Raw genomic sequence first — 25,391 nt, 5'->3', positions numbered from 1 at the left:
AACAGCTAGCATTTATTGAAGGTTCATAATGAGTAAGGGACTGTGCTAATCATTTTACATATAATTCATTATATTCTGACATTAAATGATTAGCTCCATTTTCTAGGTGAGGCGTTCGAGGCTCAGACAGGTGAAATCACTTGCTTGAGGTCCCACAGCTAGGAAGTGGGGAAGCTGCCGTTCGAAATGCCTGTCCCCCTCAATTCAGGGCCCTTGGCTCTCAACTACCAGGCTGTGCTCTTCTAATTGGTCTTTATATTCTCACTGCCTAATAAGAGTGAACTGGCAAACAACTGGAGTCTAATGAGGTAATGTATGTGAAAATACTTTTCTAAGTATAGAGATGTTTGGGGAGGAGAGGATGAGCAGGAGGGAATTTAAATTGGGCAGACCTGTCCACTGACCCCTAGACAGTCAGGATATTGGTGTTTTTCTTTTTCCCTGAGGAGGGGATGATCAACGAATTTTTTTCTCCTTTAAAATATTATAAAATTATATTTATTCCCCTTTTCCCCAATAATATCTGATCACTGTTTTAAAATTAAAATGATATGGAGAAATGAAAGTCCTTTCATAATACCCCTCACTGATAATTAATGACTGTTTCAGATTATAATGGCTATATAACTGTATATTGCACACTCCCACATATTTTACATCAATAGGAGCAACTATATATTTGTTCAGTATATTGCTTTTTTTTTCATCCTTACAATATATCTTGGCCATCTTTTCATATCAGCACTTAAAAAGCTACTTTTCTCTTTTTAATAGCTGCACGGTATCTTATTTTGTGAATGTGTGTGTGTGTGTGTGTGTATGTACACATTATTTTTTAAATCATCTACTGAAGGACGTTTAAGTTACTTCCAATTGTTGACTTTCCTAGACGCTGCTGTAATGAATACCATTCCTAAGAAAGTTTAGAAGGATCTTCAGACTGTGTGACATTTGTCTACTCTGTAGTCGAGGAGAGTGACCCAGTCGGACTCTGTACCGAGGGTAGGAGTATGTTTCCCTGCGGGGAGAAACGAAGAATTCTCTCCAAAATACTTTGGCCAACACATTCACATTAGAGTCGCCAACAGGTGGGACCACCCCAACAAGAAGGGCACCCTGTTTTGCCAGTTTAGTAACAGCAGAGACTTGCTACAATTGCTCAGCACTGATTGCTGGATCAGAAGAGGAATTTCCAGACTCAGTTACAAGCAGGGCTGGTGCAGGGCTGTGGATTCCCCCAGACAGTCTGGAGACAGCTAGCCAGGGAGATGGGCAGCAGAGCTCCAAATCAGGCAACAGCACGTGTGGAAGGAGCAGTGACCTACGAGGAGACTCATAATTCATAGACCAAACCTCTTCCAGCAGAGGGCAGTGCCTCAGATATCAGGCGGGACCCAGGCCAGCTGGAGCCAGAGCCGGAGACTTCGTGGGACAGATGACACCAACCCTAGGCTGAGGAGAAATTGAGCTAAACTGTCCTTTGGATACTGTAAGTGACATTGGGGAGTACTCAGGGAGAGACACAGTGGGACTGCACACGACTGTAATTTGTCTGTTGTCTAATGTCTAACAATTTGGGTTTGGTAATAAATCCCTATTTATACAGTTCAGCCATTAGGGCTTACAAGTAAGGGGATTTGGGGTCAACTTAACTCGACTGGCCACTGACTCAGGTTTCTGGGTGCATGCCTGAATCAAAAAGGGAGTGACATGCCTAAAATATAACCTAGGCTTCTGGGACCCTGGGGCTCTGTGGATCTGACACAAAGTTTATAAATAGAAAGTTAGCAGAGGGAAAGATATGTAAGAAGTACCAATTTTATCTAAAAATAGAAACTTAGTGTGTTTAACCCGAGTCCTTTGCTTCTGAATTTCAAAGACTATGAAGGATGGCCGTTAAAACAAACTTTAACTTGGAAGAGCCAGCCATGCAAATTGCTGTGCCTGCAGATAATGAAAAGATTAAAAGAAGTTAGTCTGCTGGCCTAAACAATTTTCAATCAAGGCTTCCCTGCTGCGTAGCGGTTGGAATCAAAAATGGGGCAAAGCTGAGTTAGAGTACCGTAAAGTCTACTTCTAATCCTGTTGTTTTTCGAGCCTGGTGATAAGAAAGAAAGGAATGACTTTGGCATTTGCTGATGGAGACAAGGCAGATTTGCCAGATGATAAAAGTACCGTGTGTGTGTTTAATTATTTGTCAGGCGCGGCTAAATAAAACACACCACAGAGGAAATCAGAACCATTAGCGAAGTCGAAGGCTAATTTGCACGCGTTTCTTCGAAAAATGTCAAGTGGAAGGAATACCAGCAAAGAAAATCAACTTTCTTGGCTGTTTTATTTTCCCTTCCGCGTCTAGTCCGTAGATGTTTGGCGTTCTCCGGGTCGTTAGATCCGCCAAGAGCGGATACGAGTCCTCAGGCCGGGCCGGGGGCAGCTGAGACGCGGAGGGGCTTCCGCGAGGTCGGGGTGGGACTGTCCGCAGCATCGGCAGCAGGAACAGCAGCTGCGGGCAGCCGGGCGGAAAAAGGGAGGACGCCGGAGGTTCTGGGAGAGGCCCTTCGCCAAGGCCGTAGCCCCGACCCGAAACCGTCCCCTGGCCGTCTCGCCCAGCAGGGCGCGGCCCCAGCGCCACCCGGCTCGCCCCGGAGAGGTGGGACTTTCCCCACCGGAAGTGATCCCGTCCAGTCTCGGGGAACTGGGGCACCTCAACCAGTGTGTCAGGGAAACCCTTCCGGGTGTGTGCGGTGGGGGGGGTGGGGGGTGAGAAAAAAAAAAGAGGTGGGTTCGCCTGGAGTCCCAGCGGCCGCCGCCGCCGGACGGCCCCCGCCCCTTTTCCCTCTGCGAGCCGCAGCGCAGGGGCGGCGGTGAGACCAAGGAGCCGGCCGATGGCCATGGCCTTGGCGTGACAGAGCCTCCCGGGCGGCCGGGCGGGTGCGGACGGCAGGGTAAGCGGCGGCGGTGTTGGCGGCGGTGGCCGGGTCCGGTGGGAGGGGAGGGGAGGCGGCCGGCCGGGCTGCCCGGCTGGGCCGGGCGGGGGTCCGGCGGGTAACGCGCGCCCTCTCCCCGCCCCATCACAGGCCGGACGACGCCCGCGGGAGCCGCGGCCCAGAGACCCGTCCGGGCAGCAGAGACTGGAGCAGAGCACCCAGGCCCGGGCCGGCTCGGCGGCGCGAGCAGGAAGCGGGGTCCCTGGGCCCCTTTGTGTGAAGGGCGGGGGAGGGGTACGGGGCAGCCCCCGGCCGCGGGCTCCTCCGACGCCCGCCTTCCCGCGGGAGCCCCCGTCGGTCCTGCGGCGCCCACCCCTTCCCCCCGGGGGGCGCGCCTCGCCTCCCCCCGACTCCGGGCTGCTCCGGGCTCGCCCTCTCCCCACGCCCCCTGCCTGGGCTTCAGTTCCTATAGGAAGGGCATTACCATCCCATCCCCACCCACCCCGACACTTCGCTCTTTCCCCTCCCCCTCCTTTAACTTCCTCTTCTTCCCTCGTTGGGCCCTCGGCTGCTCTGCACTCTCCTCCCGGGTTCGCAGATTTCCGCCCACCTTCCGCCTCCCAGAGCCGCGCCGCAGCGAGCGGGGTGTAATTTTTCCCTCCCTCTGGTAGGAGTTGGGGAAGGTGAGACTCATGAGGGAATACAAGGTAGTGGTGTTAGGGAGCGGAGGGGTTGGCAAATCTGCCCTGACTGTGCAGTTTGTCACTGGGACTTTCATTGAGAAATATGACCCCACCATTGAAGATTTCTACCGCAAAGAGATCGAAGTGGACTCTTCCCCCTCCGTGCTGGAAATTCTGGACACCGCAGGAACTGAGCAGTTTGCCTCCATGAGAGATCTGTACATCAAAAACGGCCAAGGTTTCATCCTGGTTTATAGTCTGGTTAATCAACAGTCTTTTCAGGTAACCAAACCAAGTCTTGTAATTTGTTAGAAGGGGGTGTGGTAATCCTACATTTACTTCTGGTTTGCTTGCACCGTGCGTAAATGACTGTGTTTTGCTTTTGAAAGTTAGACATGGCGCATTTTTGAGGTTACTCCTGGCACGGAAAAGTATCGAGTTGTTTCTGTAGAGAGGACTAAAGTCTCAACCGTCAACAAATGTTTTAAAGTTATTTTTAAGTGAAAGAGAAGTGAAAAAGAAATGTCAGCTTGTGTATATTTAGCCTGGACTATATAGCCTTCTGAAGTTGCTTGTTCAAGTCAACAAGTCTTGGTTAATGTACTCAACAAAACAACATTTAAAAGATAATCTCGGGCAAATAGAGCACTTCAGAAGGAAAATTATTTGGAGCCGATTATCTGTTGCACAGATAACTCCCCTGCGTCTGCTTCCCCCCTCCCCCTCTCTGTTCTCAGTCAAGTCTCTCAGCCAGATTTATAAATCTTAGTGCTGCAAGATGAAGAACTCAAGACCTGCCTTCTAGGCATTTTACTTACTTGGGGCGTGTGAAGGGAAGTCACTAATTGAAAAGACTAGTACCTAGAATTAATAACGAACAAAAATCTAGAATGACTCTCCTTTTTTGCAGTTCATCCAAATCGTTTCTGATAACATTGACAATATTTATAGAAAATATGTGGAACTGGGAACACTGAACAAGTGCAGATTTCTAACCCCCGGCCGGTGGCCGAACTGGAGGTGGTCCAATTTCTTCGGAAAATCTGTCGTGTCCTTCACTGGAAGACAGACTGGAGGTTTAACATTATTTTAAGAGATGCAATAAATGTTGCTATTTATTCCTTGAAAATAAATAACCTCATATTGACCCGTTATATTGACCTCCATTGATTTAGGAAATGGATATTTTTTTCCTGCATTTAAAGGTATGCACTAATGTTGCTTACTTAAGAGACATTAAGTGCTTTAGCCAAGCCAATGTACTAATTCCACTTCTCTTAGTATTTTAACTTAAAGTACTATAGTGAGCTTTTCCAGTAACCAGATATAGCAACTTCAGGATTTTTTTTTCTTTTAAAGATAATAAGTAGTGGGTAAATGAAACAAAGTTATTGTGACCAAACTAAAGTTCATTTTATGTAGGCTTAAATTCCAAAGCATTACTATTATAAAAGCATTTTTCACCAGAAAGTACCAATGTGCCAAAGGTGCTATTTGACAGGCGTTTTCTTTCTAAAGGATCCTTGGGACATTTGTTATTCTATTAGCTGACTCTCTTGAGGCTGGCAGTCTTTTGAAGGGTTTTTCATAAGATATCCATTATAGCTACTTCTTTTATACACATAAATAGAGAGTGAAAAACTGCCATTATTTCAATGGAGACTTAAACTCTTTTAAGCCCAAATGCCATACATTTGGAATCTCAGCTGAACTTGTGTTTCCATAAGGACACAGGGAAAAGAAGCTTAACCTAGAAGACTGAATTGATATGTGATCAAACAAAATTGTTACAAATGTCAAATGACTGTATGTTTTTGTAAATTTTCAGTCCCTTGTTTTTCCTTCATCCTGCAAGTGAATACTGTGCTCTGTAACTATTCAAATTAAACACGTGTTATATTTAAGTCAAATCTTTTAAGTTACCAAAAAATCAAAAAAACTGTAATGTTAGTATTAAATCTATAACATGTCTTAAATCAGTACTACCCGCCCCCCCAAAGTTCACCCTCCTAGAGAATTGTTAAGGCTCTTATGTTTTGTAATTAATTGTAATTACTTAGAAAAAGTAATACACGTGGGAGAAAATTTAAGTTGTAAACCCGAACATAGGCAAAGGAAAGTTTGATTTCTTCCCGCCCAGTCTCCCCTCTGCATTGTCCCTCCCAGGAGCTGCTCACTAGTGTACAGTAATTTCTAACATTGAAGTGTACTTTGAGGATAAAGGCATACCGTTACATTTAAAATGAAACATTGAAGTGTGTGAATCTGTTTTTAACTTTGGTCTTCTAGACACAAAGCAGTGTTTTTGCTCCCACCTAAAACACTTTCTCTCAAGCGCTCTTGCTAAATGGCTAGGAATGCATAGATGCTGCCATCCTGTGCTAGGATAACAGGTGTTATCAGGAGTGATGACAAGCCGGCAGGTTTAAGGACATGGCCAGACACCCTTTTGTACAAATGGATTCATCATATTTGGGAATTTGCTTTTTACATCAGTATCGACTGAGGGAAAGAAGTGATTAAATGAGCCCTAAAGTTAGTGTGCAACCTACATTTTATATTCTTGACAGAAATCCAGCAGGTAGGGTCTGTGGAAATTATCTAGTTCCTACTTCAATGGAGAAAATGACATTTTCTCTATTTGGGTGTGTGGTTTTATTTTGGATTCAGCTTTCTCTACTTACTGAAGGATGACTTCTTGCAATATTGCAATATTTCTTTTATGGTTATGCAAATAGCATAATTTTTTTCCTTTCTCTTTGTGACTGTTTACATAGGATATCAAGCCAATGAGAGATCAGATTGTCAGAGTGAAGAGATATGAAAAAGTCCCACTGATCCTAGTAGGAAATAAAGTGGATCTGGAACCAGAACGAGAGGTTATGTCTTCAGAAGGCAGAGCTCTGGCTCAAGAATGGGGCTGTCCTTTCATGGAGACATCGGCAAAAAGTAAATCAATGGTGGATGAACTTTTTGCCGAGATCGTCAGGCAAATGAACTATTCTTCCCTGCCCGAGAAGCAAGATCAGTGTTGTACAACTTGCGTTGTCCAGTAAAAAAAAAAAGATAACCTCAATCATGGCCATACCGAGCAGGTTAGTTGTTGATGGAACTTTATGTTTTTGGTCAAGTGGAACAAAAAGCTGGGTAATACTAATAATACACATTGTGCTACCTTAAATTTCTTTATTTTTAAAATAATATTTCCCTTAGTGCAAAATAGTCAACATTCAATGTAGAAAATCGAAAAAATTACAGATTAGTAAAATGAAGGTAAGAAATTGCCTGTATTCCCATCACCAAGATTTGTTTTTTAAAGCGACTTACTGTTCTTCTCTCTCTGGTAACATTCCTTTGGGGTGGGATAAGTTAAAGAATGATACACCTTTTCCCTGTTTTGGTGATGTAGCATCCAAAATGCATGGGAGAGCATCCAGTAATAATTTGAGAAGATGATTAGTTTTGTGTTTTCTTTGCTTTTCTATCCCGGGTTGGAGAGCTGCTGTAATTGAAATCATCAATTTACTAATCACCCAAGTGCTAGATTTACAGGATGATTATTTAATCAAGTTCATCTGTACCTTGCCCTGGAGGGACTTAATTGACCTCTGATAATAATAAATTACAGTGCCACAATGTACCTTGACTTCATTATGAATATATGGTCCAGATGAGAATCTGGTGAAATCATCTGTGATGTGTTTAGAACGGACAATCCCAAGCCTAGGAAAATGTGTATTCAGTTTAATAAATAATGGAGTTAATAAGAACAATAGTAAAATCTTCAAACCTTTCATTGGGCTAAATAACTTAATAAAGGTTTTTTTAATGAATGTGTTTTTGGAAAAGTAAGGTTATATAAAACTTAGTGAGCATTTAAAATGAGATTATTTTATTCATGTCATGATCTTTTAATCTAGATTGTAATTGGGCAGGTAGTCTCACTTAGACAATAATACTTAGATTATAAGATAAAGACAACAAATATCCTGGATGACTGAGAAACCACAGAAAATGCCAGACTAGCCTGACAATATCAGGAATGGAATTGATTGTTTTGAGCCAAGACTGACCTCAAGTCTAAGAGGCAGTGTTGCAAATGGCAACAGTCATTTCAGATCGCAGAGATGATTCCTAATCAAAGGTCTGGCTTTATATGTGCTCCCTGGAGAAAAGACTAACAGTCCCTAATTTATCTTTTCAGACAAGATCTTCTGTCAGCTAGTGTCATCTTTGAAAATGAAGGATGACAACAGTGCTTTATTCAAAATGCTTTCACTCATCAGTTTTTGAGCATACCAGAATGAGATGAAAACACATTTATTGTCTTATACCTAGCTCCATCTGTTATCATATAGTGTCACTGTGCAGACTGTAGCCCAGCATATGTTTTGTTGATATCATCACACTTGCAATATAGTTTTTTGAGGCAGGAACAGGCCTATGTAGGTGATTGAGTCCAGGGTTCTTGATACCACAATGTCTCTTCTTAAATTGTAAGCCAGCTTCAAGTTTGAGCAAGTTCTGTGTGGTGTCGCATCTTTACCATTATGCTCTACTTCTCTATCTGACACTTTTAACCAGGCAAATGACGTAAGTGTATGCATTTTAGTTTTATCATCTTTATAAAAAATTAACCAGCTCCTGCAAAATGTTCCCAGTTTTTTTCCGTCATTAATGTAGACAGCTATAGGAAGGAAACTGAATAAAATTGGTCTCACATGTAGAGGGCCACTGTCTTAGTCAAATTGGCGAATGAGTAATGTCTAAAGCTATCTTTAAAGATTTCTTATTCTGAGTTATTTCTGAGTTTATTTCATTTTGCAGCTTTTGTGATCTAAATTACTTTTAATCTGTTTGGTTACCTACAAGAATGATTAAGTAGACTTTTTAATATCTCAAGGAAACTATGTTTATACTTTTTGTTAACTAAGGTACTGAAATCAGAAAATATTAATAACAATAATTGCTCACTTTTATAATAATGGGTTAAGTTGCCTGTGTAGTTTTTGTTTGGTTTTTATAAGCAGAATACACAATTGAAGGTGTGAGTCTTGAAGTAAAATATCTAATCAGCTGGATTTCTGAAAATGTTATAGGGAGTCGCCTGACCAAGATCTTTTAGAACAAAGCACACTATATGCAGTGGGTTTTTTTGCTATCAAATAAAATTGAACTGATGTGCACAGGTATCTGTAATTGGAGGTCCGTAAAGTGTGTGGTTGTGCTTGCTTACTATTTATTTGAAAAAATAGGTGATGGATTCTGAGTCCTGTAGCTTGAGTCATAGAGCTCTGAAGTCTATCAGTCCCAGATTTAGATTGAAGATCAAACTTTGACAAATAAAGGTGATTTGGGAAATGTTTGTCCTTAATATTTAGAAGAGTACCTTGTCCAAGTTAGAGATAGTAAGACTCAAGTAAGTCAGAAGAACTGTGATTGTTGCAAGTTGGTTTCTCTTAATTGAAAGGGAAAATATATTAATGCTGTAAGCATTACTGCTGATAATTCCTCACATTTATTTCTTACCACCCTTCAATTTGAGTCACCAGTCTGTTGCCCAACACCTGTTTATCTGCATGGCTCCCAGGATTGTTTCCTCACCTTTCACCCTCCCACTGGCAGTAATCTTACTGTAAGTTTGGAAGCAATGCCAGATTCCTTATGCACTGCTTTCGTGGCTGGTTTCCTTACTGACCTGAGGAGCCTGCCGTCAACTGTTTTGAAGGACTTCATTTACTGTGCAGCAGAAGTATAATAGAAACCCAGGTCAGTGTTGCAGCCCTGTCTTGGTTTTATTAACTGTATCATCGTTCCTCTGTATTGGTGTAAATAGTTGACATTTGGCTGTTGTGAGATACTGTCGTTGAGAATGATGAGTGTTTTGTTAATAATCTCGTAATACTATAAAAGAAGTAAATCACAGTGCTGTGGGGTTTCAGGGAAAGGAGAGACCACGTTCAGCTAGAGCAGGTTCTCAGCATTCAGGACTCTTTGCCGTAGGGAGCATCCTGTGCATTGCAGAACGTTTCGCAGCATCCCTAGCCTCCACCTACTAGATGCCAAGGGCATTCCCCCTGCCCCTCTGTTGTGATGAACAGTCATATTTCCAGACATCGCCAGGTGTCTCCTGGGGGGCAAAATTGCCCCTGGTTAAGAGCCACTGATTTAGAGGAACTGGGGAGCAGTAGCATTTGAGTCAGGCCTTGAAGAATGGGTAGGATTTGAGTGGATGGGGGGAGGGGTAGAGGTGATTTCCAAACAGAGGGAATGCCAGAAAGAAACAAAATAGTATCCTAAAAATATTCTGTGAATTCCCTGAAAGGTGGCAAGTACAGTAAAGTTATTCCTTAAATGTGATCATTTGGTAAATACTCTTTCGGCAAATAGAATTTTTTTAAAGATTATTTTTTCAAGGATTCCTGTATCTCAGTCCAGTATTGACAGAAATTATTTTTTTTTTTAAAAAAAAAAACAGGAATAAAAGAAGGTGTTCTTTACTACAGCTTGAAGGTCTCCTGCAGGATTTTATCCTATTTTTCTCCGGGTATTATGGACGGGTTCTCTCAACGAGAGTAAGTGGTGCATAAGAGTACCAAACACCGGGAATCAAACTGAAAGAACAAAGATCATTATTTATGTCAGCCTCAGTTCATTATATATGTCAGCCCGAAGAAAAAGGGAGATTCTTGATTCAAGACTAGTACATCATTTCACGTGGCGGCAGAATGCCCGGGATGTTAACAAAGGCTCCTGAAAGGCTGAACCATCTATGAATGTCATTTTAGTCTAGCTGGCCTTACTATTTCTAAACACAGTGGAATTGATTAGCATTTTCAGGTTTTTTTTTTTAATAAATAAATATGTGGAATCAGAATTGTTTCTAATCTTTTTTTCCAGCTTTTAATTAGATATGATATGCCGGGGATTTAGCAGATGTGAGGGGGAAATCATGAAAATTAAATCACATTTTGTACTTTAAAATGCTGGCATTTTCATATCCAAGTTAAATATTAATCATATCAGTAAAACACTGGGGTGGAATTCTATTGTTGAAGTTACAGTTTAGATAGATCCTTTTTTCCCCCCTGCCCTATCTTGCTTATCACTTTGGAGAAAATAGCTTACTTTAAATGCTCATTTGTCATCCAGTTCACATAGTGAGCCAGAATGGAGCCTGTGACACAGCGGCCCTGAGTGGAGGAGAAAGCATTCCTTGGGGTAGCGTGTACCATATAGATCTGCAGTGGACCTGGGGGAAAAGGGAAGAACAGAGTTGCCTTGTCCTTTCTGCCCACTAATTCTCCCAGACCTTCACTGACCCCCACAAGGTTCATGGTTTGGGACTGTTCAGGGTGGATAGGTGCCTAGTTAGACCTGCTCTGGGTATGGAGGTGTCTGTGATTAGAATGACTCTTTGTATATCTGTTCCCACTTTAACTGCTTCCTTTTAACCTCACGATTAGGCTTTTATTGCAGAATAAAATGCATTTGAGCCATTCACTTTTACTCTGTTACCTCTCTAGCTTAGAATGAGCCATCAGTAGAATTAACAAAAATTGCATCATGGAGTTGGAGAATTGCCACTGAGGAAGTATTCTAGCCATACTTCAGGAAAGATTCTCCTCGTGGGAGTACTTCTCAGTGGAATTCTAAAATCCAGAAGATAATATCACCAAGAAAAACTTAAATCCTGTCAGCTGTTGGAAAAACTTATCCTACTAAAAACATACTCCCAAATTCCTTTGATTAGCCACAGTCTTAGGAATATGGGATTCAGAAAAAGCAATTTAGAGTTGAGGGAAGCAGTGCCCTACCTGGTTTAATTCAAAGCTAGCAGCTGGGATCAGATCATTGGGCTCACGCTGCTGCTTATTATCAGTGGGCATGATCATACTGTTTGAGATCTCAGAATTGAATTCATCATATTAATTTTTTAAAAATTAATTAATTTTATTTTTGGCCGTGTTGAGTCTTCGTTTCTGTGCGAGGGCTTTCTCCAGTTGCGGCGAGCAGGGGCCACTCTTCATCGCGGTGCGCGGGCCTCTCACTGTCGCGGCCTCTCGTTGCGGAGCACAGGCTCCAGACGCGCAGGCTCAGTAATTGTGGCTCACGGGCCCAGTTGCTCCGCGGCATGTGGGGCCTTCCCAGACCAGGGCTCGAACCCGTGTCCCCTGCGTTGGCAGGCGGATTCTCAACCACTGCGCCACCAGGGAAGGCCCCCATCATATTAATTTAAACTTAGAGATTTTAGGTCTAGGACGTAAGAAAAATAGCTTTTCCTTTTTACCCTGGGTTTACTGTGAACTTTTAGTGTGCATGTTCTCCTTAAAGCACGGTTCACCTTCCATTTGAGGATTCTATGCCGTAGGTTCAGCTTCTGCTGTCTATGTTTAATGGGTGACAGATGAGCACTTTTAATGATCCTAGTTCTCTCACTCCACCCCCTAATAAGCTTCATGAGTGTTATGCAAATTACAGTGGAGAGACAAGCAAGATATTTGACAAAAAACATAAACTCTATCAACAGAATTCTAGCCTAGTGCTTTGCTAATATAATTAATATTTCAACTTGGATATGAAAATGCCATGTAAAAAAATGTGAAACGAAATTTATTTTTTAAAAAGTTCCTTTGGTTAAGTCTCCAGAATATCATATGTATAAAACTGGAAAAAGTTAAAATTGATTATGATTGCACATTTATATTTGCTAAAAAGAATGCTAGTAAATACCATTGAATTTAGAAATGCTAAATCCAGCTAAGCTAGAAAGGCATTCATAAACTGCTAAGCCTTTTAGGAGCCTTTGTTAATATCCCAGGCATTCTGCTGCCACGTGAAATGATGTGCTGGTCTTGAATCAAGAGTCTCCCTTTTTCTTCACGCTGACATAAATAATGATCTTTGTTCTTTCAGTTCTGTGTTTGGTACTCTTGTGTACCAATTTACCCCACTTGGGAGACCCTATTTCATAATTTCCTGAGCAAAAGGTTTGGACTGTTGTTTGGGATTTTTTTTTTTTTATTCTTTCCTAACAAAATCTAATTAGAAAAAAGTGGAAAAGTGAAACCAGTTAAGCAAGAATTTGAGCAGAAGCTTCCAGGGTTCAGATTTGTTGGGTGTCTTGCTGGAAACTTGAGAGTCAGGACAAGGATCACTTGTGTTCTATCTCACAAGTAGCATGTTATACTTTTGCAGTGTGTCTGGATGTGATGCCCTGGGAGTTAAAAAGTATGACTTTGACCAGCTGCCTTTAAAACTTCTGGAATGTTTTTTAAATGAATAAGAGTTGTTAGTACACTGAAAATTTTGCTTTCACAGTGTGGAGCAGTAATATTTACATTTTGCATTCAGTGAACTTCTAATCTGAGAGAGACTGTACTTTTGGCTTAATGCAAGCTTTTGCCTCAGGATTTATTACTGCAGAGAATTAAAATTTATTACTCTCTTGAAAAGTGGTTGGTATTAATACTTTGTTTAATGGTATGCCTCATATTAATACTGTTGAATCTGACCCGGGATTTATCTATGTCTCTTGATTTCACTGGAGTATTGTCATCCTGTGGAATGTGGATAGACCAAGTATTAACCAGGCTTTTAGAGGGTGGGAAATAATGCACTTATCACGTTTTATTTAATATAGATTATGGTTAATAAGCTGGTATGTATTCTTAATGTTTATTTTGGCTAGAAATGATTACTACTTCCTCAATTTGATTTCAGAGAATGCCTGAACTATTAAATCATCCAAGTCTTCCCTATTTAAGAGACATATTCATATTTGGAAATCCTAAGCTCTTTATAATTGTTTATTTTGAAAAATGTAGGTTAAAATTTATAGTCAACTTACTAATTCATATTAATTGGCGAGTCTGATCTGAAAAAGAGTCCTCACAATGAACTGAATATATAATGAAATACTGTTGTGTTCAAATAGGTATAAAAATTGAAATGAGGCTAAAAAATAAAAATATAAAGGTCTTTAATGTGGATATCAAAGGCATAATCCTGGTCTTCTAGAAATTTATAACATAGTTGAGAAATGAAAAAGTTACCTGACATTTGACATGTAAGGTGCTTTCACATAGTACCTTATGTGATGTTTACCACAACCCTGTCAGGAAAGAATTTTTATCCTTATTTTAATGATGAGGAAACTGGACTTGCCCAAGCTTAAATAACCAGTGTCCTAATTAACAACTTCCGTTAATGCAAAGAAAGTCTTAATTTTAATTGGAAGAAAAAATTTTCTTTCATAATTTCTAAAGAGGCAAACTTTTGTTCTGTTTTTCCTAATGTGTTTAGGTGGCAGAATTTCAATGAGTGGAGAGACGTTCTTTAAAACTAATCGTTTTTATGATATAGCTGCTAATAAAGAGTTCTCTCAGGCTCTTTGAACACTAATAGATGTGTAGCTGTCAAATGAAATTAAAATTTTGCGTGTATAAACATTGGTAGAGCCCTAAGATGATCTTAAGTTGGTTTCACTTGGCATTGTTTCATAGTTGCTATTCTACTCTTTGTTTCTGGCTTTATTTAACAATTTTAATCTTTTACACTAAAAAATGTAATTCCATTCCCCTAGAAGCACTTTGGTGATCCAGCATATTTAAAAGACATTGTGTCTGAATGATAGATTTTTTTCCCCCTGGTATTAATTAGGAGGGCGGAAGTCTACCAATTCTAAGAGCAGAGACTGAGAAATCTCAATCATAGGAGAAGCTTTTATGGTTGGGAGGATGTACTGAAGAGGGCAGACCAGAGTGGGAAATTTGAACTACTGCTGTCACCTAGCATCTAACCCAAGTCGGGGTACCTAGTAGATGCTTGATAGCTAGACCTTGATTGAATTACATTTTCTTATTTTAAAATCTCAAAAACCCCCTAACTTTTGAAGTTTTGCATATTGTCAAGTTAGTTCATAATCAGTATACATTTAATTCTAATACTATTTCCCATTCAAAACATGAAGAGATCAAATTCAAAGTAGAAGTAGCATTTGCCACTTTTACACTGTAAGATCTTTTAAACACGTAATAACATTTTTAATATTGTATACTTTATAAAATATAATATTTTTAAAAATAAAAGTTACAGTATATTACATCCAATGCATCATTATAGTGTTGCTAAAGTTTAATGATTCTTTTAATGACCACAGAAAATTATTTTTGCTTAAGTTTATGGGGAACACAGTGAAATTCCACTTTACGATTCTGGTACCACTTGCATGTGTATAGAGATCTGTTGTCAGTGTTTTCATTTTAAACTGTAATCTGTATTTCTACATTTTAATGACATTTTAATCTTAATTGCAGATAAAACTCAGAGGAAATTTGCACAGATGCTGCTTTGGAGAACTTTACAACCTGGGTTGCAGAACTGAGCCTTGGTAAAACCTGTCTCTATTACAGCATGTTGCCATACATCTAATTAAGTGCATAAGGTCTTTGGCCTTCAAGATCCATTGACCTTAAACAGGAATGCTTAGCACGTTTACCATATGTTTAAAATCTGTTCTTTATCAATCAGTCCTTTTGTAGCTTTCTAAGTTCTTATTGATGGCTAATATGCAAGAATTAATTTTTAATATTTTAATTGATTTCTTTAATCAGTTTCTCAACTTGTATTTATTAAATACTCAAACTCAGTATTACCTACTCAATGCCTTTTAAAAGAAAGTTATAATGGAGAAAAAATTGAGCCTTAAACAAATGGTTACTTCTGTATATTACCTCGCACCAGTGCTTCATTCTATTTGTAAAATCTTTCTCCTTTAAATGGTTGGTTAATACTTTGAGCCTTTGTTTACGTGTGGCAGTGTTGTAAAAAGAAACTAAAGATCACATTTTACCTGTATGGATGGAATATCCCTTTTCTTCAAATGCAGTTTGTGATGTGTTTTTGTAATTAAAATGTTCTGAAAGTTACAATTGATATTTGAAATTGACTGTAGAGCATTTAGCTGAAGAGTTAAGCATTTGATTCCATTAGGTTTTCACATGTGTTAATCTCATTTACAGCATCAAATTGCAGCAGTAACATTTTCCTTTCTGTGAAGTTCTAAATTTAGTTATGACCTACTTAGCAATGCCTTTGAAGAGGGATATTGTATCCATGGTAAATTAATTGTATACCTAAACAGAGATAGCTCAGCTTTGCCTGTCAGGCTTGTAATTGACATCTAGTAGACTTCTGCACATGTAAAATTAAATTCAAATAAAATCATATACAGTTTCTAGTTCTTAATATTTGTCTTTCTGAGTAATAGTTTAAAGCAATATTTGTTAAAGTTTTCTTGCACTATCACAATTGCTTTTTAGTTATTTCTCAAGAAGCATGTTTGTAGTAGAGACAAAAATCTGTGTAACAGGAGGGAGGATAGCGCCAAGTCTCTGGGCGTTTTGTTTTTGTTTTTGTTTTTTTGCAAATGTGCTTCTAATAGCCATTGCCTTCCATGTTGTTTACCTAATCAGCACATTTTGTCTGAATACTTGAACATTTTAACAGTAACACAGGTATAGAAGCAGAAAGAAAACTTATAAAGAGTAATCTTGTGGTTCAGTTTTAACATCATGACGAGCGCTTTTTCTAGCAATGACTTAAAAATTTTGTAAGTTTGACAGTATTTTGTTGTTGGGTTTTTATTTGGTTTTAGTTGTGTGCTTTTAATTTGCAGAAGTTAGTAACTGCAGCTCACCTACTGCACCAAAGTTCTCGATTTTAGGAGCCCAGCTTTAGTCATTTGAACATGCTTCTAAATAAAACAAAACAGAAAAAACCAAAACTATACTTTTGATCTATAATAATAGCTCAATAACTTTGTCAAGGAAAGCTCTAATATATGCAGTGATGGTTTTTGGAAGGGTGTGGCAATTTCAAATTTATATTGTGTGTGATGTTCAAATAAAGTGTTATCTACATTCATGTGATTTATTGGTCAGCATGACCATTAATTATTGCGTAGAAATTAATTAAACTTTGATTTCCTTTTTTAAAATCGTGTTGCATTTGATTCCTGATCAAATTCCCTCAAAGTGAACTCTTGATTTTAGATTTTGAATTTTATGGTGAGATTGTAAGGGTGGAGGCAATTGGAACTTTGTTTCTTATTTATAAACTGCTTGAAATGAATACCTAATTTAAGTTTGCACTTTAACACCAAACTTAAAACCAAACACTCAGTTCAAAGTAGGTTAAGTGATTGTGGTTCATCTTTATTAGCTTTGTGAAATTCTAAAGGAATCAAATAATTCATAATGATTTACATTTTCTGCAGATGGATTTTTTTTTAATACAGTGTTTCTTTCCTGTGGATAGTTCTCATTCTCTTGCTCTCTCTCGCTCTCTCTGTCACTGACCTCAGCAGCAAGTTTAACTTGAATTCACTTAGGATCACAGGAATCAGGGGAAAGTGATTTAAAGGTGGTTTCTCCAGCACATTTTAAGAAAAGGGACCAAAAGTTATTTTAGCTTCCTCAATAGATTGCATGTCAAGTTGCTTATTAGGATAATAAATTAATATTAAATGCAATATATGTCTCGTCTTTACTATGGCATCTGTTTAGGAGTTGTTCAAATCACTGCAGTAGGGCTCTGCAAATAAAATCATGTAACCTATTATCATGGATCTAATGTACTGTAACTTTATCAATGAAAGGTAAAAAATCTCGAATAACAAGTACAAACATTGAACAATGACCTATAAAGATTTGTAAAAGTAAAATTTTTCCAATAGATTTCATTCTTGTCATTTTGTAAGACGACCCTGCAGTCCACCTGTTTGTAACTTTTTTAATAAAATAGACATCTGTATTACTGAGGTTGTTTTCTTGAATTATTTGGTGTATTACTACTTGCTATTTGCTAACTTGTAAATCTCATAACTCAAAGTCATTACTTTTTATCAAAATGATAATGTGTATTGCGGTACATGTTTAAACAAGTTAAACGTTCACTTGTGTCCTTAGTCACCATTCTGGCATATATGGGGAAAAACTGAGATATATCCTAAAATGTAATATTTAATCAATTGAATAACTTATAAATAAATTAGAAATTAGAAATAATGGGTAAAAAAGTATAATGTATATGACTTGTCCCAAATGGAGAAAGTGGCCCAGCTACAAATCTGTTGGCTGGGAATTGTCCATGTGTAGGACTTTTCAGATGATATTAAGCAATGTAATTAAATTCTGAAATAATGAATTAAGAAAATTCAACGCAGTTATCACTTTGTTTTATCCAGTGAAAGGTTTTGCCAATCACTTTAATTCACTGCTTAACCTAGTGTTTTTAAATTGTTGAACTGAATAGATGTTTTAATCGCAATGTTTTTTAGAGCCACATGTTTTCTTTGAAGTTGGACAGTTCTGTCTGTCCAAATATATTATGAACTGGATTTTTTAAATTGTAAAAATGGGCAGATTTATATACCTGTGTCATAACATGCAGAAGATATTTTGTTGTTTATTACCATCGATTATCCGTCTTTAGTTGGGCTCTAAATACCCCATATAGGCCATACTAGATGCTGTCCTTCAAGTCCAAAAGCCCTTTTCTACAAGGAAGGCTCTCATGACTTCAGAGCCCTCCCCCTTTTTTTCTACTGAAGGAATAGCATCCCTCATCCAGCAAGGTCAACGTTTTTAACCAAGTGAATAACGGAGAGAGAGGATGGAGTAGGGTAGATGCCTGATGAGCCATATCAGTAGGGTCACCTTTATATCTTCACCTTTTCTGCCCTTTCCATGTTCTCATCTGGGGAGACGATTCATCCTCCAGGACATAGCAGCTTGCGTGGGTCAATATCCAAGGCTGTAAGACTTCTCGTTCAGCTTTAAAACAGGGACAGTTTTTCAGATAGGCTCCTGCTTTCACATATATTTATCTCATTTGAACCTTACAGCTGTCTGGTGTTTTGGACTTTATTGTCCCCAATTTGTTGCTGATGAAACCAAAGCTCAGGAAAGTTGTGACTTAAGATCATAAAGGCAAAGTCAAATGATTAAAATGTTGAGGAGGGTACTTTGGGACAAGTCTTAAAATTAATTCATCATTGGGTAGTGTCAAATATGTGCTGTTGTTAAAATTATAAAGCTCATGGAAACAACACAAAAGACACAGCAAGAAATAACTGTTTTGAGTCAGTGTGACAGTTCATATGTAACAAAATACTATGGGTCCTATTTAAAGGTAATGTGTTTGTTATATTGCTAAGAGTTTATGTAAGACATAAGCTATTTTCATTATAGCTATTTTTCTTTGGAAAGTCAATGTCTTAAATCAGGATTTGGCAGTCTTTGGCCGCCAGGCAGAATCCAGCCCAGTTAGCAGAGCCAAAAGAACTATAGTTAGATTTAGCAGCTGTATCCTGAATCCATTGCAGAGCTCAGCTGCACCCTTTTTCTACCTAAACTTAGCGTTTGAGTGGAGGACCAGAAGTGCAGTTGATCCCAGACACATCCTTTGTCAGCAAACAGACCTACTTCAGTGCTTAGGCATTACTCTCTATGGCCCAGGCTGCCCCATTCACAAACTCAATGGTCCTGTCATTGTACAGGACCCATTCATAAGTTTTCTCCCATAGACTGTGAGCTCCTTGAAGGTAAGGCCTTGCCTAAGTCACTTCTTACCTCTAGTGTGTTATAGGTGCTCAATAAATATTTTACGAAATTACAATCACAGAACCAGTATGGCAGATGGTGTTCACTCTTTAGAAAACTGTAACCCTGCCATTTCCTACTGGTCGTTTTCATTTATAGCAGGTAGTATGGGAAATGCATTTTCTTCCTCCACCTTCCTTCATCCTCTGCAGCACTAAGTTGATTTTTTTTTTTTGCTCCTTTGTTTTGCTTTCTGTTTTTGTTTATGAGAGAAGTAATTGTTTCTAAACTCACTTTCAAGAGAAATGTATACCATAAAGAGATGGTCCATACAAGCATACTGTAAATATGGACGGAAGGGCCTTGAGTCTAAGATTAAATTCCCCCAGAATCTAGGGAGGAGAATACAGTCAAGAAAGAGTATTTGCTGCTCATGCCTGGATTTCCTCTCCAGTAGATTTCAAAGCTGACCCAGACCTGTCCCAGCCTCATTCTTAGACAAGTCAGAGAAATGTTCATATTGGGTCCCCCAACCTCTCAAGTATTTCCCCTTAATGAGGCAATAATTCCTATTCTCTCTGCAAAATCTCAGGCGATTCCCCACCTACACCCCTACAGTCATCTCCTTGGCCTTTCCTTTAATCCTTGTCCCCATTCCTTCATCGTACCTACCAATTAACTTGTACCTCATGTAACCAAACTCCTACTCTGCCCCCTCCCTTCTTTCCATAAGATAGTTTTATGAGTAATAAAACTAATGGAAGTAAAGATTTTTTACTCTGGTTCCCCCAACACCAAGATTCAGTCTCCAAATCCTTTGACACCAGTAGTTGGAGACATTTTCAGGTTGGCCTTAAACCAATGTCAGGTTATCCCCCAGATGTTAGTCCCATGTATGTGCTTCAATATCAATGATCCGTGCAGTCTGCCGTGTAACCAGAGACTCCCAGATGCCCCAGAAAGCCCTCCAGGAATTGGCTTCTGAGGCTCTAGATACTTTTACTCATGCTGTAAGCCTCAGAGAATGCCCTGGACTTAGTGGTTTGAAGCTCCTACCAGCTGCTGTAAGCTTTAAAGTTTGGAAGGGGGATGTGAGGGAACGAGGGGCTTAAGCCCATCTGAACTTTTCCTTGGACCTTGAAAGTGGACAGGTGTGAAGTCTATAGTTAAGAAACGTAAGGATCTCTGGGGGTTCTGACCCTTCAGTAAATCCCAGTTTGGGGGTTCATTGTTTAGGAGGGAGCCTCTGGAACCCCTTATACCAGTGGTCATCGTTTTCTCTGGTTTCCTGCAGTCCCTCTTTTGAACACTTGCATGGTTACCCTTAGAAAAATCCCAACCAAAGCATAGACATTATGCCATGCCCCCAAGATATCTCTACAAGTGTTTTGGCCCTTTGCTGAGGCCCCAAAATATATAGAAGTAAGTTGGGGGGGGGGTGGACATTTAAATGGCAGATGCAAGGCTTTATCATGCTGCTTGGTTACAAGCTGAGTCTGGTGGATGCTTGAGTCTTCTGACCACTATGGCATGGCAATTGAAGCCCTTGTTCTCTAACCCAAGAGAAGTCTGAGCTGCAGGCCTTTGGCTCTCCAGCTGGCTAAAAAGAATATTTTCAGTGACCTAGGAATAGAAATCCGGCCCAGAGAAGACTGATATCCATTTGGCAGTAAATAGTTGCTTGGTGGGGAAGATAACTATTCCAGACAAAAAAGGGACAAGAAAATCAACACCTTTATTTAACTTCATTTAACTGAGCTTCTATGTATATGCCAGGCACTGTGCTATGAGCTGAGTTTATAAGAGGAATGTGATATGACCTTATCCTCTGGTGGAGCTTACATTCCAGCCTGGGAGACAGCCCTGCGAGCAATAATTATGAGGCAATATGCTGTATGTTCTAATATCAGCATGTACCAGACGCCAGGGAGCCCAGAGAAGGGAAAGGATTTGTGTATCCAGTATTTTCATCATAAGCATCTTTGCCATAAGCATTTTTGCCACAAACATTTTTGCTGCATAACTAACTGGCCGTAAGATAATTTTGTCATAAAAGATGAAATAACGAAAAATAAAAGAGGGACATTGAGAAGGACATAATGAAACATGAAAAATAAATAACAAAATTAAAAGGACCGCATTCTCACCACATAACTAATTGGCTGTAGGCAGTTTTGCCCTAAAAGATAAAATAATGAAAAATAAAAGAGGGACATTAAAGACAACATAATAAAGCATGAAAAATGAATAACAAAATTAAAAAGACTATTGCGAAATACAAAATACAAGAATGCATTTTAAATGTGTGTAGATTCACAGCAATACTACAAAAATAACTGATTTTATTTTGTGGGTTGTACGTAAGTACTTGTCTTCCAAGTCTTATGTTCATAGTATTTTTTCCTTTTACTTAACTTGTTGATTCAGCTCCTCTTTTGGCATCGCACTTTTTCTTTTTTGCTAAAATGTCTTCCTTCATTAAGAGAGGTATCAATTTTCAAATGCTAGGATGCGTATCCATAACAGAGCTCTGGGGACTTCCTTGGTGGTCCAGTGGCTAAGACTCCACGCTCCCAATTCTGGGGGCCTGGGTTCGATCCTTGGTCAGGGAACTGGATCCCACATGCTGCAGCTAAGAGTTCGCATGCTGCAACTAAAGATCCCGCATGCTGCAACGAAGATCCTGCATGCCACAGCTAAGACCTGGCGCAACCAAATAAATAAATATTAAAAACAAAAACAAAACAAAACAGAGCTCTGTATTGTGTTGTGAAAGCCTCTACACTGTTGTGTGTTCTTGGCATGTTGTCACGTGTCCCTTGATAGACATCCCAAAGTTCTATGGGAAATTCAGGTTCAAGTCTGCGCCTTTGAGGCCCTTGGCCTCTTTCTCCTCCAGTACAGTGTGTTTCAAAATAAGAAACTAATTCGGTGCAAATTATCACCCATCATCTGTCAGCTCCATAAAGCCATCAATAACATCACTAATTGGAGGAAATGCATTTCAACTAGTTGGAACCAAACTGTCAAACCAAAAACTGTCAACCAGTGTTTTTAATCTTTCAGGGCAAAATTGCCTTACAGGAAATTAGTTAAATGGCAAAAATGCTTGCGGCAAAGATGCTTAGAGTGAAAGTAACTGGAAGTGGGATTTGTTCTCCCTGTCGGGGGTCAAGGGAAGGTCGAAAGAACTTGCCTTACGAGTTGGTTCTTGAAAGCTAAGGAGAAGTTTGCAGTAACGGCATTTCAGATGGACTTTGTGGGAGGAGAATGAGAAGAGATGTGGAGCCCCCAATGTGCCTGGCGGTCTTGGGAGTCCTCTAGTTAACAAGGATAGCAAAAGGGGCAGGCTGGAGAAAGGATGGGAAGGAGGGATGACAGATGAGGCTGGAAAGCAGCACAGGCTGGATTACAAGGGTCTTGCGTGCCGTACTGGGCATTTAAAGGTTTTTCCTGGCAGCAATGGGGAGCCGCTGGCAGGCTGCAACAGGACAATGGCAGGAATGGATAGGTGTTTTAGAAAGATGCCAAAGTGGAGGATAAATTGGAAGGGGATTCTGGGGCAGGGAGACCTGTTAGACCACTGCAATCATATAAACGAGAAAGAACAAGTGCCCTAATAGGGCAAAATCAGGATCTCTTCAAAAAATGAAGAGATGGTGATAAATTAATATGGCCTAAGATAGGGACTCGAGTCACAAATCTGCTCATATCACATTCTTCAGCTTAAAATTCTCTCATGACTCTCCAGGATCCACTGCCCTAAACAAGGGAGTTCACATTCCAACTTGGCCTACCTCTCCAACCTCATCTTTTTCTATGCCTCCTTTCGTAACCTAATCTCCAGTCCCCATGACCCCAAACTTCTTGCTGGTTCCCAGACAAGCCCTGTTCATTCACATTTCCATGCCTTTGCAGGAGCTATTCCCATCATGTGCAGTACACTCTCCCCAAATCTCCTCCCTCTAGAGAATTCTACTCATCTTTCAGGACGTAACTCATACCTCATCTCCGCGGATCCCTGATTTCTGTCTCATTGCCCTCAGGCAGAGACATTCATTTGTTTCTCTCTTCCTCTTCCTGCCTTGACAGTGCCCAGTGAGTACTTATCACATTATTTCACATTTATCCATTTACATATCTGTCTCCCCCCCAAAGACAATCAGCTTCTCTTAGGAGAGAAATGGATCCTTTGTCATCAAGCCCAGCATTTGATGCATAGAAGGATTCAATAAATGCTGAGTGATTAAGTCAATTTTGGCGGTAGAACTGACAGGACTTGATGCGATTATTGGTTATGATGAAGAGGGGGAATAGAAACTAAGTAGTTTCTAGCTTGGGTAATTGGACAGTCATAAATAATCTAGCTTCCATATAGCTTCCCCTGCCTCCGGTCCTGACCCACTATAATCTTTCCTTTACAAAGCAGCCGTAGTGATCTTTTACAAATGCAAATATAATCCTGTATCTCCCCCTAGCCAAAAGCTCCCCAAGGGCTCCTTATCACTATCAGACTGAGTCCAAACTTCTTAGGGTAACCTGGCCCCTGCCTGTTTGTCCATCCTTGTTTCCCCCACTCTGTCCTCACACCTTTCCCTTTAATATCCTGTGGCTTTGTAGTTTCTTGCATATACTCTCATGCCCTTGCTCACTCTCTTTCTTCCGTCTGAAACCCCTTGCCTCTTCTTCTCTGCCTATCTCCTACACATACGTCGAAATTGCTTGTTTGCCTCCCTTTTCAAGAAGGTAAACTCTGATAGGGAAAGGACTGTGTCTTGTTTACTAGTTATTCCACAACCTATCACAAAGCAGACGATCGATAAAGATTTGTTGAACTGAACTCAACTGCATGGACGATGATACTATTAACAGAACTGTCATATAGCAGCAACTCTTGAAAGGCTTGAAGCCATTGAAAGGTCTTTAAATAAAAAATTCCATCAGAATGGTGCTTCACCAAGATGGCTGGAACTGAGGTATAGAGGAGAAGTAGGAGGGGAAAGGGTTAGAGACGGTTAAGGAGGATGTTGCAGTCATTAGGCGAGAGGTGTTAGAGACCTAAGGTAATGACAGTGGAAATGGATATAAGTGAGGGGATCTGAGAGACATATTACAGTGGTAGATTTTTTTTTTTTTTTGGCTGTGCCATGTGGCTTGCAGGATCTTAGTTTCCAGACCAGGGATCAAACCTGGGCCCCCTGCAGTGGAAGCGTGAAGTCCTAACCACTGGACAGCCAGGGAATTCCCTACAGTGGTAGATTTGACAGCAGATATATTATGAAAGTCAGTAGATCCCACTGTGGGCCTGTGCTGGTCTTCCATCAACTCTAAAGGCAAAAAAGAAGCAACCCATCTCCTTCGTGAACAATGACACTGCAGTCTTACTCATGGGAAGAATGTGGGCTTTGTGACAGGGCCAAAAAAATTATTAGCAGCACAGAGGACATTTATTGAGTGTACATTCAGATAATGCATTTGGCTTGGTCCCCTCCACTCTTCAGTTTGCCTTCCCCCAGCTTGTGCAGTGAGAGCTGATATTTCTAATGCCGTCCTTCTGAGCCTTCAGGCAGAAAAGAAAACCAATGATGGCAACAGCCTCCTTTAATAGGGTGCTGGCTTGCTAAGTGTCAGATGCTACACATACATACTTTCATTTGTTTTCCACACTAAATCCTCCTTCCAAGCCTATGAGACAGAAATTATTATCCTCATTCTCCAGATGAGGAAAATGAAGCTCAGAGAACCACAGCTGGGTCACCTAATGACACAGTCATTTTGTTCCGGTCTGTCTAACTTCAGTTGCATGCTCCTTCAACTACACCAGTGGTTCTCAACCTCAGCTGCACATTAAAATCACCCGGGGAGTATTTTATTTTCTCTCTCTCTCTTTTAAACAACTTTACTGAGATATAATTCACACCGTACAATTCACTCATTTCAATGACTTTAATATATTCACATATATGTGCAACCCTGACCACAGTCAATTTTAGAACATCTTCATTACCTCAAAAAGAAATCCCATACTCATTAGCTATCACCCTGCCATTCCTCCATCCTCCACCCCCAGCCCTAAGCAGCCACTCATCTATCTGCTGTCTTTATAGGTTTCCCTGTGCTGGACTTTCATATGAATGGAATCATATAATATTTGGACCTTTGTGACTGGTTTCTGT

At 40.1% G+C, this 25,391-nt stretch overlaps 1 protein-coding gene across 2 annotated transcripts; it reads left to right on the top strand.

The window, feature by feature from the left end:
* The first annotated feature begins 1,401 nt into the window (after window positions 1-1,401).
* RAP2C (RAP2C, member of RAS oncogene family) lies at window positions 1,402-17,428 on the top strand. 2 transcript variants are annotated; one of them, XM_068533659.1, is made up of 4 exons: window positions 1,402-1,489; window positions 3,078-3,892; window positions 6,388-6,705; window positions 14,929-17,428. In XM_068533659.1, the coding sequence occupies exons 2-3, from the start codon at window positions 3,620-3,622 to the stop codon at window positions 6,664-6,666; spliced, it is 552 nt and encodes a 183-aa protein (XP_068389760.1). In that variant the 5' UTR covers window positions 1,402-1,489; window positions 3,078-3,619; the 3' UTR covers window positions 6,667-6,705; window positions 14,929-17,428. The 2 variants fall into 2 exon arrangements, with proteins under 2 accessions (XP_068389760.1, XP_068389759.1); XM_068533658.1 differs by lacking the exon at window positions 1,402-1,489 and adding an exon at window positions 2,745-2,945.
* Window positions 17,429-25,391: the final 7,963 nt, after the last annotated feature.

This window comes from Eschrichtius robustus, chromosome X (assembly GCF_028021215.1).
Source record: "Eschrichtius robustus isolate mEscRob2 chromosome X, mEscRob2.pri, whole genome shotgun sequence".
NCBI lineage: Eukaryota > Metazoa > Chordata > Mammalia > Artiodactyla > Eschrichtiidae > Eschrichtius > Eschrichtius robustus.
The sequence above is the reverse complement of the archived record's forward strand: the minus strand, read 5'-3'. Positions and strand labels throughout refer to the sequence as shown.